The sequence below is a fragment of the Macaca fascicularis genome, chromosome 6, assembly GCF_037993035.2.
Source record: "Macaca fascicularis isolate 582-1 chromosome 6, T2T-MFA8v1.1".
Lineage (NCBI taxonomy): Eukaryota > Metazoa > Chordata > Mammalia > Primates > Cercopithecidae > Macaca > Macaca fascicularis.
Genome location: NC_088380.1, coordinates 165487585 through 165503738, shown reverse-complemented (window position 1 = coordinate 165503738; position 16154 = coordinate 165487585). Strand labels below are relative to the sequence as shown.

The following is a 16154-nucleotide window of genomic DNA, read 5'->3' as shown; positions in this document are numbered from 1 at the left end:
ATAATAATGCAAAGATAATAACACGTGGTGGTGGTGGTATAACATAGTAACAATAGTCTAAAACTTAACCTCTCTCCCTTCAGTTATATGACTCCTTTATTTTTTAATGCTTGGAGTTTTCCCCTTCGTTTGCATTTGGTGTATACTTAAAACAACAACACATTAAAACACTTTTTTCCAGAAATCTGGAAAGATTAAAAAAAAAGAAAAGAAAAAGAAAACCACATACACATACAAAAAATATTCTTTGGTGCCTTGTCCCTGCCTTAAAGAAGTTTGCCTACAAAAAAATGTTGGTACGTTTATATGCTTCTAAAGAACCTCAGAGAACTGCCCTCCTTATCTATAAAGTGTCATAACCCATGTCCTTACAATCTCTTGATCTCTCTCTGACTTTGAAGTTCATCTTGGGCATTGCGAGTGACTCTTCTGATGTGCAAAATGTGGCCAAACTCTTAGATATTTGTAGAAGGACAGATAGATGTGCCATTAAATAAAAGAATATTCATGATTTCTTACGGAGTCTTGGCTAAAAATACTACAAATGATGCCCTCTCTCATAGTGAAAATATGGATTGTTCTAGTGCTTTGAAAGAGGAAAGATCATTCTTGCCCTTTAAGAGAAGTTATTTCTGAAAATGTACTTACAGACTTTTACTGTCTGGGTGAATTTTTCTGCTCAAAGTCCACAAAATTACACATTTCTACTTAGTTTGGAATCAGCAGTTTGTTGAACATTTACAACTCCTCAAATAATCTGCATATGTTATGTCTGTCTACTCACGAGTCAATGTTTAGGATCAGTTTCACATTAGATTTTGATTTATCAAAAGATTGTTTCTCATAGAGATCTATCATTTCAGTGTTCTCCCATTTATTCAATCAGAAAATGTTTTGATCATGACCTGAAAATTAAAAGGTGGCATTCTTAATTAAATCAATAAACTAATTGCTATATGGTAGCAATTCAATTTAGGGGCTTGGATTGCTCTCCTCAAGCCTGTGCAGACACTCAGCCGCTTCAGCCTGAGATTGCATCTGTCAGACTGTGAAACTTTGAACATTTAATTTCCATTAATTGATTTTCTCAGTGCTCACAAATATAGTATTAAATTCTCAAATAGGCTCTCAGATGGGATGGTTTTATCTGCACAAATGCAAATAAAACAATAAACACAAAGCCCAGCTGATTTGAATTTTTGCCTCTGTAATATTTAATTATTCATAAAGCACTCATGTTGAAAAATTCCAATGGAATAAAAAAATAAGACATTTCACTGGTGAACACACTTTCTGGTGTGGTGGCTGATAACTAATAATGTTATAACAAATGGAGCTGCTTGACTATATTTTACCCCTTCCTCTGTTAACTGCACCTCCCCCTCCCCGCCCCAAAACTCCCCACCTCTAAATACACATAATGATCGCATTTGCCAATGAGATTAATTGCCTTCCTCAGTGAACCAGCAGGATTTCAAGTCTACGAATATTTAAAAATCAAACCTCCAGTGCAGGAGTTTTGCAATTTAAATGGGTGTTATTATTGAGTGTATTTTCACATTTACAAATCCTAAGAGATGTATAAAAATGCTGGCCTCATTAAAAGAAAAAGTACAGTTTCGAAAATGTTTGTGAAAACTGAGGATGGCGGCTCTGCGTTCTGAGTGCGTGTGGATTGGGTAGTGCCTCAGGCTGATTAGAAGGGGTCATTTTCCCCTGATGGCAACTGTTGCCTATGACCAATTGGATTCCCACTTTCCAAAGGATAAGGCCACCCAAACAGCTCTTTGGACCCTGGTGGGCTTGTGGGAACGAGGCTTTTCCCCCTGGAGATCTTTTTCCTTTGCAGGGTAGTTTAGCAGAAAGAGCTCTGAATTTGGCCGTGATTCCTTGCTTCAGCGCATTCTAGCTATGACCCTTGGGCTAGCTGCTACACTACTTTGTGAGTCCCAGCTTGCTTCACTTCCTCGGTTTAAAAAAAAAAAAAAGTATGTGATGGGCCCCGACTTAAGATTGCATTGCCCATGACAAGATGAAAAAGACGTGAAGATTCTTGTGAATGATAAAACAATATCTGATGTTTTATTAAGTTGTGTGAAAAAATAATAAAATAGAAGAAATATCTAGGATACATACTTTCCTGCAGGAAATGGAGGAAATAGAAAGTGAGTGTATGAAAATATTAGTCTTGACTTAGCGTATGTGAAATCTCTGTCTCCTAAAGTAACCCAGAGATTATTAGCCTGGAGCAAAAGATGAGAGGCCAGGCCAAGAGGATCCTGGTCGGTAGAGAATGTACATCTACCAAGCTCTTTCATATCCCCAAACTGCTGGGTTTTCTCTGAGTTGCCAGAGTTCTCCCATCATTGGTTATCTGCATCCCTACTACTACCAAACTGTGAGTATTTATGTAAGGCTCTGATCCTACTGCTTATTAATTCCCAAACATTCACATATATCCCATGGCAGATATAAAGAATTTGGAACTTTTCTTCATTTTTCACAAATGCTGCCTGTGGCAGTCTGGTGGCCATCCTCTCAAGCTGGCCTCTTCCTGTTCCCCCTACCCCAGCCCCTTTCCTAGAACCTTAGTTTAGGCTCTACCTGGGATGCATCCCTTGACACCTCTTCTATGAAGCCTTCTCTGATTTCCCTTCCCTGCCTCCACTGAGATGGCTACGTTCACCTTTGTCACTGTTTTGTGCTACTCTCACCCTCATAACAGGGTGTTGCACTTTTGTTTCCTGGCCTGGAATACTCTAAGGATGGTGGCTCTGTGTTCTGCCCCATAAAGGCACTTGGTGCATTTGGATTGGTTAGTGCCTTGGGCTGATGACCAGGGGTCATTTTCCCTTAGTGGCAATTGCTGCTGATGACCCAGTGCCTAGCACACTGCCTGGCATACAGTGGCCCCACAATAAACACATAGAAGATCCCCAGTAATGAAAGGTAGCACATGCTAAGTTCTGTATAGCGAAAGTAGACAAGAGCCTGCGAATTCAGGGAAAGTTTGTGCTGGAAGCATTGTGTGAGCAGGACAGAGCAAGGTGGCTGGGTGAGGGATGCATCTGAGCTTCTTTGCTTCAGGATGCCATGAGAGGCACTGATTTCTCCTTTCTCATTGACCCTCTCAGTAGTGCCATCCAGCCCCACCATGGCCTCCTCCACAAGTCTCCCCTCCAACTGCAGCAGCTCCTCGGGCATCTTCTCCTTTTCACCAGCCAACATGGTCTCAGCCGTGAAACAGAAGAGTGCTTTTGCACCAGTCGTCAGACCCCAGACCTCCCCGCCTCCCACCTGCACCAGCACCAACGGGAACAGCCTGCAAGGTAAGCCCCAGGCCCCACCTGCCAATCCAGATCCAGTGCCCTAACTTCACCCTCCCAGGGCCTGAAGCAGATGCATCACCATTGCCGAGGGAATCAGCCTTGGACCCTGCCTGATTCTCTCTGCCCTCATCTCTTCTGTTCCTTTGTGTTTGCTCTCCTCAGCCCTGGCCCTTGGCCATACTCATCTCTCCTCTGCTGGAGGTGCTCAAGAAGTCCTCTTTCCAACTTCAGCAATTCAGCTCAGGCCCGGGATTTGCTTGGGAATACTGTTTCTACTGACTAACAGCATCATTTCTCTTTTCTCCTCTTTCACTCCCTGTGGTCGCCATTATCAGATCAGTCTTTTGTGGACTCTAGCAAGTTCTCCAGTGCAGGGTCTCTCCCGGGACTGGCCTTCTCCTGAAGTAGGTCACTCAACCTTCCCTTCCTGTTGCCTGTGTCAGAGTGAACGTGTGCGGGGCTGATAACAGGGAGGGGGTGAGCCATAACTTGATCAGAGCCCTGAAGTTAGAGCATCATAAACCAAAGGTCAAAGACTTCCTACTGGGATTAAGAAACCCCAGAATACCACTAGAGTATTCTGGTTCATACTAAAATTGTTCAATCACTTTCTCACCATTGAATATGGAAAATAAAATAGTTGCTAAGAGTTGAGATGGCCTTTTCATTCATTAAGAATAAAAAGTTACCCACCTTTTAAAACTGAGCACACCATTTCTAACATTTTTCTTATGAGCTCAGCACTGTGTTGTGTGTCATATGTTGAGACCTGCACAACCCCATTCATTGCCCCCAGCAGGATTGTGTGGTAGGTACTCATATCTCCTACTTGACAGATGAGAAAACTAAAGGTTAGAGAGGTCACAAAATTGCCTGACTTTTAACAGCTGATACACGGCAGAAGCTGGCTTCAAACTCAGACTCAAACATTCATCTCCTAAATACTTTTTTACTCAGTGGTGGTAAAAGAGACATAGTTAGGATTCCTAAGGCAGCTGGTAGGGAGATAAGATTAATAAACTCGTCGACCACCATTTATTGAGCACTGAACAGTGTATCTGGAGCCATCCTATGCACGGAGCAGATTTTATAGCATTTAATCCTCACATCTTCCTAAAGTATGAGAGCTATTATGGTCTTCATTGTGCAGATGACAAAATGGAAGCTTAAAGAGGGTAAATATCTGACCACAGACATAGTCGGTTAAACGGTGGAGATGAATGTAAGTCCCATCAGAGTCTGTGCCCTTAAGCCCAGCCATACAAAGGTTCCCACAGTGCCTTCCCTTGGTGGCCAGCACCTCACTGATGGAGGTCAGCCTGGAAGTCAGGGAGGGATGAGGACGGCAGTGCACATATCTGGGATGTCTCAGCCCTGTTTCTTATGTAAAAGTACATGCATATTTACACTTGTCTACACATACTGTGTGCTGGATGCTTTACACTGTGGGAAGCATATAGTGATTCTCCTGAAGACCCTATGATGTCAGCACTAGTCCCATTGTACAGATGGGAAACTTGAGGCTCAATTTGATCCAGGTCACATGGCTAGTAAATAGTACAGCTAAACTGGAACCCAAGCCATGTGACCCCAGAGCCTGAGCACCCGATCACATTGTCTTTCTGCCTCCAGAAGGACTCTTCAAAATACTCCCCAGAACCCTGCTTGCAAATCTTCCCAGCACAGCCAGACTCAGTGCCCCACAGAGCACGCTGCTCTTCCCCACTCTGACACACAGTGGCAAATCCATCTTCTTAGAGGAAAGAGGAAAAAAAAAAAAGCCTGCCTGTGCAACTACATTTCAGGCAATATTACTCATGATAGAAAATGCCCACCCCCACAAAGTAGAGCCACCCATTCCTGCAAATCTGATTCTCTTTCAGCTAAAAATAATGCTTTGTCACCCTCAGTACACCTCCAGCTGGCAAACTAGGGATATAATGCTTGAGCGAACATAACTTATAATAGGTTTAAATAATGATCATACATATGGAAAGCAGAAATTTACCATTCTTGAGCTGCCAATCTCAGCCCTTGCTAAACATAGATTTGACATCAGAACCAGATATGATGGGGTTTATAATCAGCAGTTGAGGGGAAGCACTAGAGAAGAACAGGCCCCCGCTATTGGAAGGTCAGTGGCTGTATCACAGGCCAACAGTGACAGAAGTGGGCAGCTCCCAGGAGGCCCGATGTCTTCTCATGCCCTGTGGTCCTAGGAGGAAGCAGGAAGTGGTTGGAAACAGGGGCTGGGCCCAGATCTTATGACTTCCTGGGTTTCAGGAGATCTGGTTATCACCTGAAAGCCAGGATCTGGATGAGGGTATGTGCGTGTTTAAGTAATGATGAAGTGGCTTCAGGACAGCGACTCAGACAAAGTTTGTACATTTGTTCTCCCAGGGATTTTCTAACCCACTTCTTACCCAATTACAGATCCCCAAAGTACAGAGACTGTCCCCATTTCTCTGAATAACCGCCGAGTCTGTGCCTCTCGGTCACCTTTCCTAACACAAGGCCACAGCGTGGGAGGTTTGAGGTCTGACTCAGGGACACACCTCTTGCTGGATTCACTGTTGTGGACGACATTGCCCTTTCCTTCTGATTGAACAAATGTCAAGGGGACTTTTCTGAATTTTCCCCTATCCCATGCCCTGACTATTGAGCATGATGAAACAACAATTATAAAAAGAATGGGCTGGGCATGGTGGCTCACACCTGTAGTCTCCGTACTTTGGGAGGCGGAGGTGGGTGGATCACCTGAGGTCAGGTGTTTGAGACCAGCCTGGCCAACATGGCGAAACCTTGTCTTTACTAAAAATACAAAAATTAGCCGGGCCTGGTGGTGTGGCCTGTAGTCCCAGCTACTAGGGAGACTGAGGGAGGAGAATCGCTTGAACCTGGGACACAGGTTGCAGTGAGCCGAGATCACGCCACTGCACTCCAGAGCAAGACTCTATTTAAAAAAAAAAAAAAAAAGAAAAGAAAAGAAAGAAAAGAAAAAGAAAAAAAAATGGGGTGGGTGGGGGAGGGTAAGGGAGGGAGGAAAGCTGATTTTTCATGGTGAGAAAAAAAAGAAAAAAACATATTTACAGTATGTTTTGCTCATACTGTCGTATACCAAATATTCCTACTTTTGATATGTCAGTGACAGACATACGAATAGTTAAATTAATGTAAACATCTCACTTTAAGCTCTTCTTTCTGCCCACTGTGACCCCAGGTGCTGGGCTGGCAGGTGGGGCTCACACTCTGGGACTTGCCTCTTTACCCTCTGCACACAATCTCCAGCAGGGCAAAGAGGACCCAGTCTTAGATGAACAGCACCAGTTTTTCAGGGCACTCTTGCTTGCGCCACAGAAGTTTTCCCTGAGAATGGTGACATTCAGAGAATTACTTCATCTTTAACTTTCCAAACTCTATTTCTACCAGGAAAAAAAATGGATGTAGGCAGGTTATGGAATCGGTGTAAGGATCCCTGAAGTGTTTTATTACACCTTTTTCCTTTTCAATGTTACAGTAACACCTACTTCATTGGGACCCACCTAGTTCAGAATTGTGATCATTAAGACAGGGCAAGTGACTAGGAAGTCTTGGTTAAGCAAATTGCCCATGTAAACAAGATTAGAGGTGCCACGTTTAGGCCATTTAAATGTTTTCAAGGCCTATTTACCTCCAACTGCCACTCTGTTAATTGTACATGGTTCTTTTTTTTAAAGCCGACTCCTAAAAGACCTCTTCCCCATCAGTGCTCCCTTAGTCTCCTGTGGTTACTACATGCATGTTTATTCCCCAAGAACTAAGCACTGCAATGTCACATGGTGGTGATAATGGTGAACACAGCCACCGACTAGGAGGGCTTATTCCCAGCCTGGCTCCCAACCACCCTTAAGGTAGCCTGTCTATTGTCCCTCTTATACAGATGTGGAAACTGAGACTGAAGCTAAGTTGGCTTGTCCCCATTTACACAACTAGCAAACAAGGAAGCCTGGGATTTAAGCCCAGACAGATTGACTGGACTATATTAAGCCACTATGCTATATTACGTTTCTATATTCAAGCCACTAGGTTAGGCCCATAAGGGCTACAAAATTCTGCCCATAAAATCTTTCCCTGTATTAGGGGAGACATGGCACCAAAGTAAATAAGGAAGATCTGTCTGGGAAAGGCTGGGCACCCAGCTGTGGAAGTACAGAGGAAGGAAAGATGAAGGAGAATTCAGAACAGGTTGCCTCCATGAGGAGCAAGTGGGATTCAGGCCCAGGGAGATGGGGGCAAGGAGCACTTTCAGCAGAAGGACTGAAGACAACCTTAGCCAAGAAGCAGAGGCAGACGTGTCCTGGATAACGTGTGGTGTGAACAGTAGGATTCACAGATTCTATCATGATTCCAGCTGGCTTTCTCTCCCAGGTAGATAAAATGTTTGAAAAAGTTACCATATATCTGAGTTGTGGGTTTTTTTGTTTTTTTTGTTTTTTGTTTTTTTTTGTTTTTGTTTTTGTTTTTAAAGCAACTCTAGTGTCGACTTCTGGAGACTCACAAAATGTCCTGTTAAAAAATAAAAATATGGTAGTCAAAACAATTTGGAATGTGGTGCTCCCTGGATCACTATCTTGGACATCCACAATTAAAGTCTCTGGGGCATCCTGCAGTTAAATAAAAATGACTATGTCATTTAGTTTGCCAAACTTATTTTGACATACAGAGTCCTCTTCTGCATGTTAAGAACACTTAATGTCATATGAAAAACTTTGGAAAATGCAACTATATTTTAGATTTAAAAAGAAAAATGCAGAGATACCTCTTTCTGCTCTTATGCAGGTGAAGCAATTGGTAAATCCTGGTCCCAGACTACCTAACTGTGTGTGTTTTCCAGAGCCAAAGACTTGAGTCACCAACTATGCTCAGTCTTTGTCCATGGAGATGTCCTGTTCCCTTCTCCTGAAGCTTATGCTGCTTAGAGCTTGGGTTTCAGGCAATTGAGGCCTCAAAGGACTTCATTATTCAAGAGAGAGGCATCCCCAAGAAGGCTGTCCCATGCCATTGGAACCCCCACTGATGTAATGATTCCAAACCCTAGCCATGTCCTGGATAGTCTATGCATTAAAAATTAACAAAAAGGCCAGAGTAATTTCACAAAAATAGTATCCATATACTGATGTTTTTCTTTTCCACCTTGCTGAAGCTCAGGTTGGCTCTTCTCAACCCTAGATATCATGCAGCCCAGGACCAAATCCTATGGAATTGTCATTTTTTCCATGCACATATTCAGTCGGTGCAAGATTTACCCACTCACTTACCCCGCTGTTCCTGATTAGCTCATAATTTTTTTTTTTTTGAGACGGAGTCTCCCTCTGTAGCCCAGGCTGGAGTGTGGTGGCACGATCTCGGCTCACTGCAAGCTCCGCCTACCAGGTTCATGCCATTCTCCTGCCTCAGCCTCCCGAGTGATTAGCTCATAATTCTTACACATGTGGTGGTTTGGGGAAGACCACATTCCACCCTCTCCAAACCCTCCCAGCTCTGCAGAACTTTGTTTTGTCTTTGTTTTTTATCAAAAATGTAGAAACAGTAATGAAAAATGCATTGCCTCTCAAAGCAATAGTTTTCCGAGCTTCCGTCAGAGAACATGATCATCCAGCTGCTGGGGAAAATGGCAGAGCCACCATGGTCTTGTGATGTCCTGGCACATGGTGTTGAGAGGGTGGTGTCCTCATGGGAATCTTTATGCACTCCGCTTGGGCAAGTAAGCATGCCAACGGCATTTCTGGAACATTCCAAGCTCCAGACACCCATCCCTCTCACCCACATAATGAATCTTCAAATTGCAGCACAGATATAAGAAAAACAACTCCTAAAACTCAAGATCTTCAGGCAGCTGTGCAGTGAGTTTCTCTATTAAAAGGGCCTCTTTGGCAGTATCTAGGCTTAGAAGCCACAGGCAGGGACCTTTTCCCATAATTTACTCAACAGCAAGGGTTCTGCCCTTGGAGTTTAGAAAGTCATGATTGGGATTCAGAGAACCGTAACGCTTTGATGTTACATGCAAAATTCTGGGTGTGGACAACATTGGTCTGAGAATGTTCCAGAAATGCTGTGGCATGCTGTCTTGCTCAAGTGAGGTACATGAAAATTCCTCATGAGGACACTTAGCACCTTGTACTAAGACATCACAACTTCTTTTGAAGAGAGTTTCCATAGCTCCCATCAGATGCTCAGAGAAGTCTGTGGGCCGATGAAGGTGAAGTAGGAAAGTAGGAGAGGGCCAAACCCACCCACTAGACCCATATATCATTAATTTCAATTTTTTGCTATCATGTATAAACTTGACTATTTCATTTAAAAAAAAAAAACAAAAAACAAATTCTACATCTCCAGCTTCTCTTGAAACGGTTGAGAGTATCAGTGGCTGCGAGCAGGCATTCCTGCCCAGTGGCATTTGGTGGGAGCTGAGTCACTGCCCAGGCATGCCCTTGGCATCATCACCTCCATCCTCACTTCCCCACCCAGGGGATTCGCTCACTCCTGTTCGCAGCCTGGGCTCTTGGGGTGCTGGAGTTTGCAGCCCCAGTAGTCCAAAATAAAAAGTGCTGTTAGCTATGAACTGGCACATCAGTTAGCTTTGCTTTAGAACTTTTAATGTGGCCCTAAGTGGAGGCTTAATCTAGTTGATCTAACACTTATTTGGGTACCAAAAGACTGCTTCGATTTTTTTTTTTTTTTTAATTCTGGTCATTCAAATGGGATGTTTTCACAGTCCAGCTGATAAATGTTGGCTGGACCCACCAACCAAATTAGCTTTTTCCTTTGCTTTGAATCATATTGATACTGCCTGAGTTGTGTGACTATACTATAGGGAACTGCTCTTCAATGCCAGGCATGCAGAATAGATTTTGGTGGAAAGCAAATGTAGACTTGCACCTTTTGCTACAGGCTTAAAACTCCTGCTGCCTTTAGTAAAGTTGCCTGGACCTACCTGCAGCCCGGATGAAAAGATCCCTGGGGAGGCAGAGCCATGCTGGGCTGTCACACAGCAAAGATCCCCCCTTGCGCCTCCTTGTCTTTGGAGCGATAGCATCTCGAATTCTCCAGTTAAGGCTTGGATTGAAATACTGAGCTCCTGGTTTCAGTCAAACCTAGGGCTCACTTGAATCTTAGGGGGACTGCATTTCCAACTGATCCCAAGTCTTCGGGGGTTTAAGTTGGTCGGCATTTGGCAAAAGACAACTTCCTGTTTCTAAGAAAAAAAGGCTTATGAGGGCTTACGGAAAGGACTCCAGGAGCTTTTGGGCTGCAAAACGGCTCTTGCAAAACAACATTTGGATGATTTACGTGTAAATGAATCAGAAACATGTGGATTGAATTTCCTTGTGAATACAGATGGGTTTAAAAATTAACGGAAAAAGTGTTTGGCAAAATACTTTTTGGTTTTTGTTTTAATTGAATCTAAAATGCCAGGGGTGGGGGTAGGGAAGCTGGAGGAACGTGGGGGTCTCAGGGCTAAGAGCCCCGGGTGGCCTCCCTGTATCCACTTGCAGGATTTGTGGTACTGGGATTCGTGGGGTTTTGTTTTGTTTTGTTTTTTGTTTTTAAAAGGCACATTCTTCCAGACATGATCATTAGTAAACGAAGAGGGCCACTTCCTAGATGCAGTCATCACTGAAAACAACATTAATTTACATTTAGATTTGCCATAAAAAGAAAACAATGACTCTGCCTGACAAGACACTCAACCGTCATTGGGACGCCTGCCCCTTGCTTATAATGGCAGCATCTCTCTCACCTTGACATGTTTCAAAGTTGCCACCCTGTTTTAATTTTCTTACAGTTATCCTTTTATTCTTCCCACCAATCACACAAAGTGTGCCACATGGGATGGTGCCTATTTGATATAAGAGCACATACAGCCCAGAGAAGTTAAGCAATTAACACAGGGTCACACAGCTAGTTTAGCAGCAGAAGTGGTGGGTTAAAAATCCCAGCAGCTAACCTCTATCAGGTCCTCACTAGGAGCTGAACCCAGGCTAAGCACTTTGCATATATCATTTTATTCACCTCTCCAATAACCCTAAGTGTTGCTGTGATTCTAGCTACAGAAGCTGAGCTTCATAGCAGAAAAACCAGAGGTGGGACTCAGGCCTATCTGATTCTGTGTTCTCTAAATACCACCATCTGCGACCTCCTAGCTCTGAACGCTTTCAACAATTTTTGGTTACCTCAAACAGCCTTTTTTTTTTTCCCCAGGATCTCATTCCAGCTTTCCCAGGCTACAATTTTCTAGGAAATATGGTCAGATCATACCCAAAACGTTGAGTGAAGCCGTGATATGGAAGACATTCTGTAGTTTCATGCAAACCTGTCTTCTCCTCCCAGCTATGCTTTCTCCCAACTTTATATTCCCAGTGAACAAGGCCTGCTGTCGCTGGCATTTCCTTCTCCCAGCTCAAGGATCTAAGCAAAGGCATTCAAGATTTCTGCTTTGTGGCTCAGTTTTTGTGCTAATACAGAGGACAGAGAGAGCCATATTTTTTGTAGAAATTGAATGCAGTTCGGATGGACCACTTCTTTCTATTTTGGATGTGAAGGGGAGGGAAAAAAGAATGACAAACTGAAAATTCTCACTACTTTGCAAGGTTCGAAGCTGCAACTTTCGCAGTGGTATTCAAACTATGCAACTTTCCAGTTATGCCTTAAAATTGAAATCAGATTTGGAGGGATGTTTAGGATATTTTGTTCTTTTAAAGACACATGCCCATGCTGATTTATTATAATTTTTAATAAAGCACACGTATATTTTATAACGAAAACTCATTCCAGAGAAGATCAGAGCAAATTTGTGGTTAATATTTAAACAACATAGTTGTGTGTGGGGTTTGTTTTTTTTTTTTTTAATCTTTATTACTTTTCTCAGTGAGAAGTTTGGATGCAAAAAAAAAAAAAAAAAACCATTGACTTCTGTCTTCTCTTTCCATAGCGATATCTGGCATGATTGTTCCTCCTATGTGAAAGAATTGCCTTGAAGAATTGTATTAATGAAGAGGTTGGATTCTGCTACAGAGAGTAATCTGATACAAGTCCCAGAGTGGAACTTTTAACTCAGGCCTTTTTAAGAGGAATCACAATAACTGCAGATTTTTAAACAAAATCACCGACCTTGCAAATACTGAAATTGGAAGAGGGATCTGCAAGTGCAGAGTGTTGGTTAAAGTTGTACCTCCCAAGTATTTGGGGGATATATTTATTCTGTATTGACAAAAGCAAATCCACTTTTTCTCTTTTTTTTTTTAAGCTTAATTCTGCAATCATTTGTCTTTTATAAACCGTAAAGCTGTATACAAGGGACACTATAAATAAGACTTCATGTTTTAATTTATGATGTTTTTAAAGCTGTGTAAAGGAAGAATGAAGTGGTGATATTTACAAAAAAGTAAAAAAAAGAAAAGAAAAAAAGAAAAAAAAAAAAGCTTGTATGGGACAGAATAGGAATGCCAGTTAGATTTTTTAGAAAAACTAAGGGTCGGCTTTTGCGCCTTAAAGCATATCAAATGGTAGTTAGCTCAGACAGTGCATTTTCAATATCTAACTTAACATGCCACCCCTTAGCAGTGCAAGCTTATTTCTCTCTTTTGTATTGTTGTCTTAATTAACTGTGTAAATAAATGCAGCCTGGAAAGTTAAAACACGATGTAAGTGATCACATTTTTCCCTCTACTCGAAAATCCAGTGCCTCTAGACAGATTGTTAAAACTGCATATTTAAATCTGATCTCATTCTCTCCTTTTACTTAAGTCAGTTTCTTCTGAAGCCGATGGCCTCTCGAGAGCTTGGTGGCACACATACTGTGTGAGAATCTCCTTTGAGACTTCATGGAACAGGGTCCAGGCACAGAATTCCACACTCTGCCCTCCAGTTAACAAGCCAAAACCTCACGTACACTCCCCCATTTGCAAGTTTAAAGTTTACTCGTCCTAAATGCCGACTTCATACCTATCTTCCAAAAGTTGACAAAAGCAACGTGGCAGGTATTTCGATTTTCCCATTCAAGATACTGCCTCTATCAGTCGACCCTTACCATTTGTAAAATAATAGATTAAAACAACAGGTTAAGTGCTTTGGAATTAAGAGTTAAAGGGAACGGGGAAAGGAAAGGAAGGTTGAGACCTCCAAAACATAGTTTTCTGTTCTATGGGAATTTTTGCTCTCGTTATCTGGGAAGTGTTCTTAAAAATAACAATTAATAGCAAAGATGCAGCAAAGCTCTGAGGATGCATTTGCCTGATATTTTTTTCTTTGCTCTTGTGTTTTTGTATGTAGTTATAAATACTGTAGATTTTTTTTTGTGATTTTTTTTTGCCAAAGTTGTTGTTCTATTTATACATTTTAATGTCTTAAGACATTTTTTTCAATATCACAAAAAGATTTTACTGCATATTTTGCAAAGAAAAAAAAAGCTCACTACCTTTAGCTTGCACATACTTGCAAAGTTAATTAAAAGGCTTTTTGTTTTAAAGGGGATTTTGTAAAATATCCATATAAATAATGTATTTATCTTTCGAATTTGTACATTGCTTTTCCCTTCTTCCTCTTCCTCCCACCCCCAATTTATTTTATTGTGTATGTTTGCTATGTGAAAAGTGCGTATTTGTTTGGTCACCTACACTTGTATTAGCTGTTTCAATGTGATTTTTAAACATTTCATTTATAGTTATTTTTAGTATTGTTATAAACCATGCTTCAGTTTTTTTAAATTTCCACCCAAAAGTCATTGTCTATTTTTGTATTATTTGTAAGTTAAGAAGTTTTTTCCAATATATGGCAAAAAAAAAAGTAGCATATTATTCTTGTAGTATTTAGTTCAGTAGATTTAAAAAAAAAATGTATCCTTTGCTTTGGAAGCTTACAAAACAACCCTAATGCTGTTTTACTCTATTAATATGCATGGAATATCTCCCTTTGGAGTGACGCATTTTGTGCATTAAATTCTAGGGAGAAACTTCATAGAAATCAATGAACATACTTTCGTTCTTAAGTCTGCTTGTATATTTCCTCTGTCTTTCACATAAATATAAACCAGCAGATTGGATGCCTTAACAATGCAAATCATATTCATTTCACTTGTACATTGTAACTGTGCACCAGAACTGTCAGTCATCACGAACATTCTAAGAAAAAAGAAAAAGAAAAAAAGAAAAAAAAAAAAACAAATCGAAAAGCACAAAAGAACTGTTTTTGTTACCTTAAGACAATGTAACTTTTTCTAGTAGAGCAAGAAATCATTTACAACAATGCTGCAACTGTGCATGCCCCCATATGGATTTTGCAATGGTTTTCACTAGACTGTCAGAGTGCGATTTTTATGGGTTGGGGTGGGTGGGGGAGGGGAGTTGTGGGAGGGTAAGGGAGGGAGGAAAGCTGATTTTTCATGGTGAGAAATAATAATGATGACTAATAATAATTAAAAAACTGGAAAACGTAAGCAAGGTGGACGCATTGCTTCTCGGTACTCAGAAAGGTTATCTGAATTTGCGTAGTAAGCGCTGGCCTGAAGATGTACACAAGTTAAAGCCATATTTTGTCTGGTGAGCCCCTTAGCTGTTTCTGAAGGAATGAACGGTCAGTCGGGAAGGTGTCCGGCTTAGACCTTGACAACAGACGCTACCCATCTGTCAGCCATGTGAAGTGGTTAGAACTCTTCTTGAAAGTCCAAAGAGCCTTTAAAATGTGTATAATTTGTGTTTTGTTGCTTCTATTTCTATTGATTAGATGAAAAGACATTCTGGCCCTCTGATCCTCTTTCTTCTCCAGAAAAGTTTCACAAATAAAAGATGTTCCCCTAAATACAGAATATGGCTTTAAGAAGAAAATGAAATGAAGAATTAAATTAAGATTTCAGTGTTGGGGGAAAAATACAGCTTCTGGATGACTGGATTGCATAACATTGCCCTGGCCTCACATTGTACTAGGATGCAGCTTAAATGAAGTCATCTCTAAATCTACTAACCTTTCACCTTCTTATCAAAAGTTTTTGAATAGACACACACTGTACAGTTCAATTGTTAGAGAACCTAACTACTGTAGAGATTGTTATAATTTTTTTTTTTTTTTTTGCAAAAATTCAAGCTGTAAAAACTTTTCAACTTTCACAATATTTAATTAAAGTTACTTCCTGTCTGTGATGGCAGCTCCTAGTTGTGTATTCATTTCTCTATTTCAGATGAGCCAAAGTCCAACATAATATAAAAGGTCTGTGTTTGCAATGACTCAGATCAGTCTTGACACCCAGTGAAAAGGAATTAGGGTAGTCCTGGGACACCCTCTTTCTTATGTAGGTCCTTGGGGATTTGCTAATCTGGGATGCAAATTAAACACTCGCAGCGTACTGCTGCCCTCTGCCGGCGGTAGCTGGACGTGCACATGCCCGCACTGGTCCACAAAGGAGCCAAGAGCCCCCAACTCCAGCAGCCAAGCACTGAGATCCTCCTGCGTGATTGAATTGTGAATCCAGGAAGCGGCCATTCTAGAACCCCTATCCTTCGTGCTACAAGTCTGAACCAAGCTTTTCACACACAGTGCTAATTAATCCCAGCAAGTCTTCTGGTCAACTAATTATGTGCCCTGGCTCATTGAGGAGGAGGCATGTGTGAACTGAGCCTTCTGTGATCAATATTTTTTAACCCCACATGAATAAGGTACTTCTCCTATTGGACAGGAGTGAAACATTCCACAAATACCAGATAGGTACATACTCATGTAAAATTGTTTCACTTTGAATTCCATCATAATCATGAATCTCTTTAAATGCACACTCAATGATTTTCCTACTTTTAC

At 41.4% G+C, this 16154-nt stretch overlaps 1 protein-coding gene across 13 annotated transcripts in view; it reads left to right on the top strand.

The window, feature by feature from the left end:
* EBF1 (EBF transcription factor 1) overlaps window positions 1-15502 on the top strand; it is a 412231-nt gene extending 396729 nt beyond the window's left edge. For 6 of the 13 annotated variants that reach the window (XM_005558409.5, XM_005558407.5, XM_005558406.5 and 3 more), the window contains 2 exons: window positions 3135-3329; window positions 12301-13006. In XM_005558409.5, coding sequence (XP_005558466.2) covers window positions 3135-3329; window positions 12301-12332 — 227 coding nt within the window. In that variant the 3' untranslated portion in view covers window positions 12333-13006. Of the gene's footprint in view, window positions 1-3134; window positions 3330-3664; window positions 3979-12300 lie in introns of those variants that run through there. The other 7 variants (XM_005558408.5, XM_065547012.1, XM_065547013.2 and 4 more) reach the window with 2 other exon arrangements.
* Window positions 15503-16154: the final 652 nt, after the last annotated feature.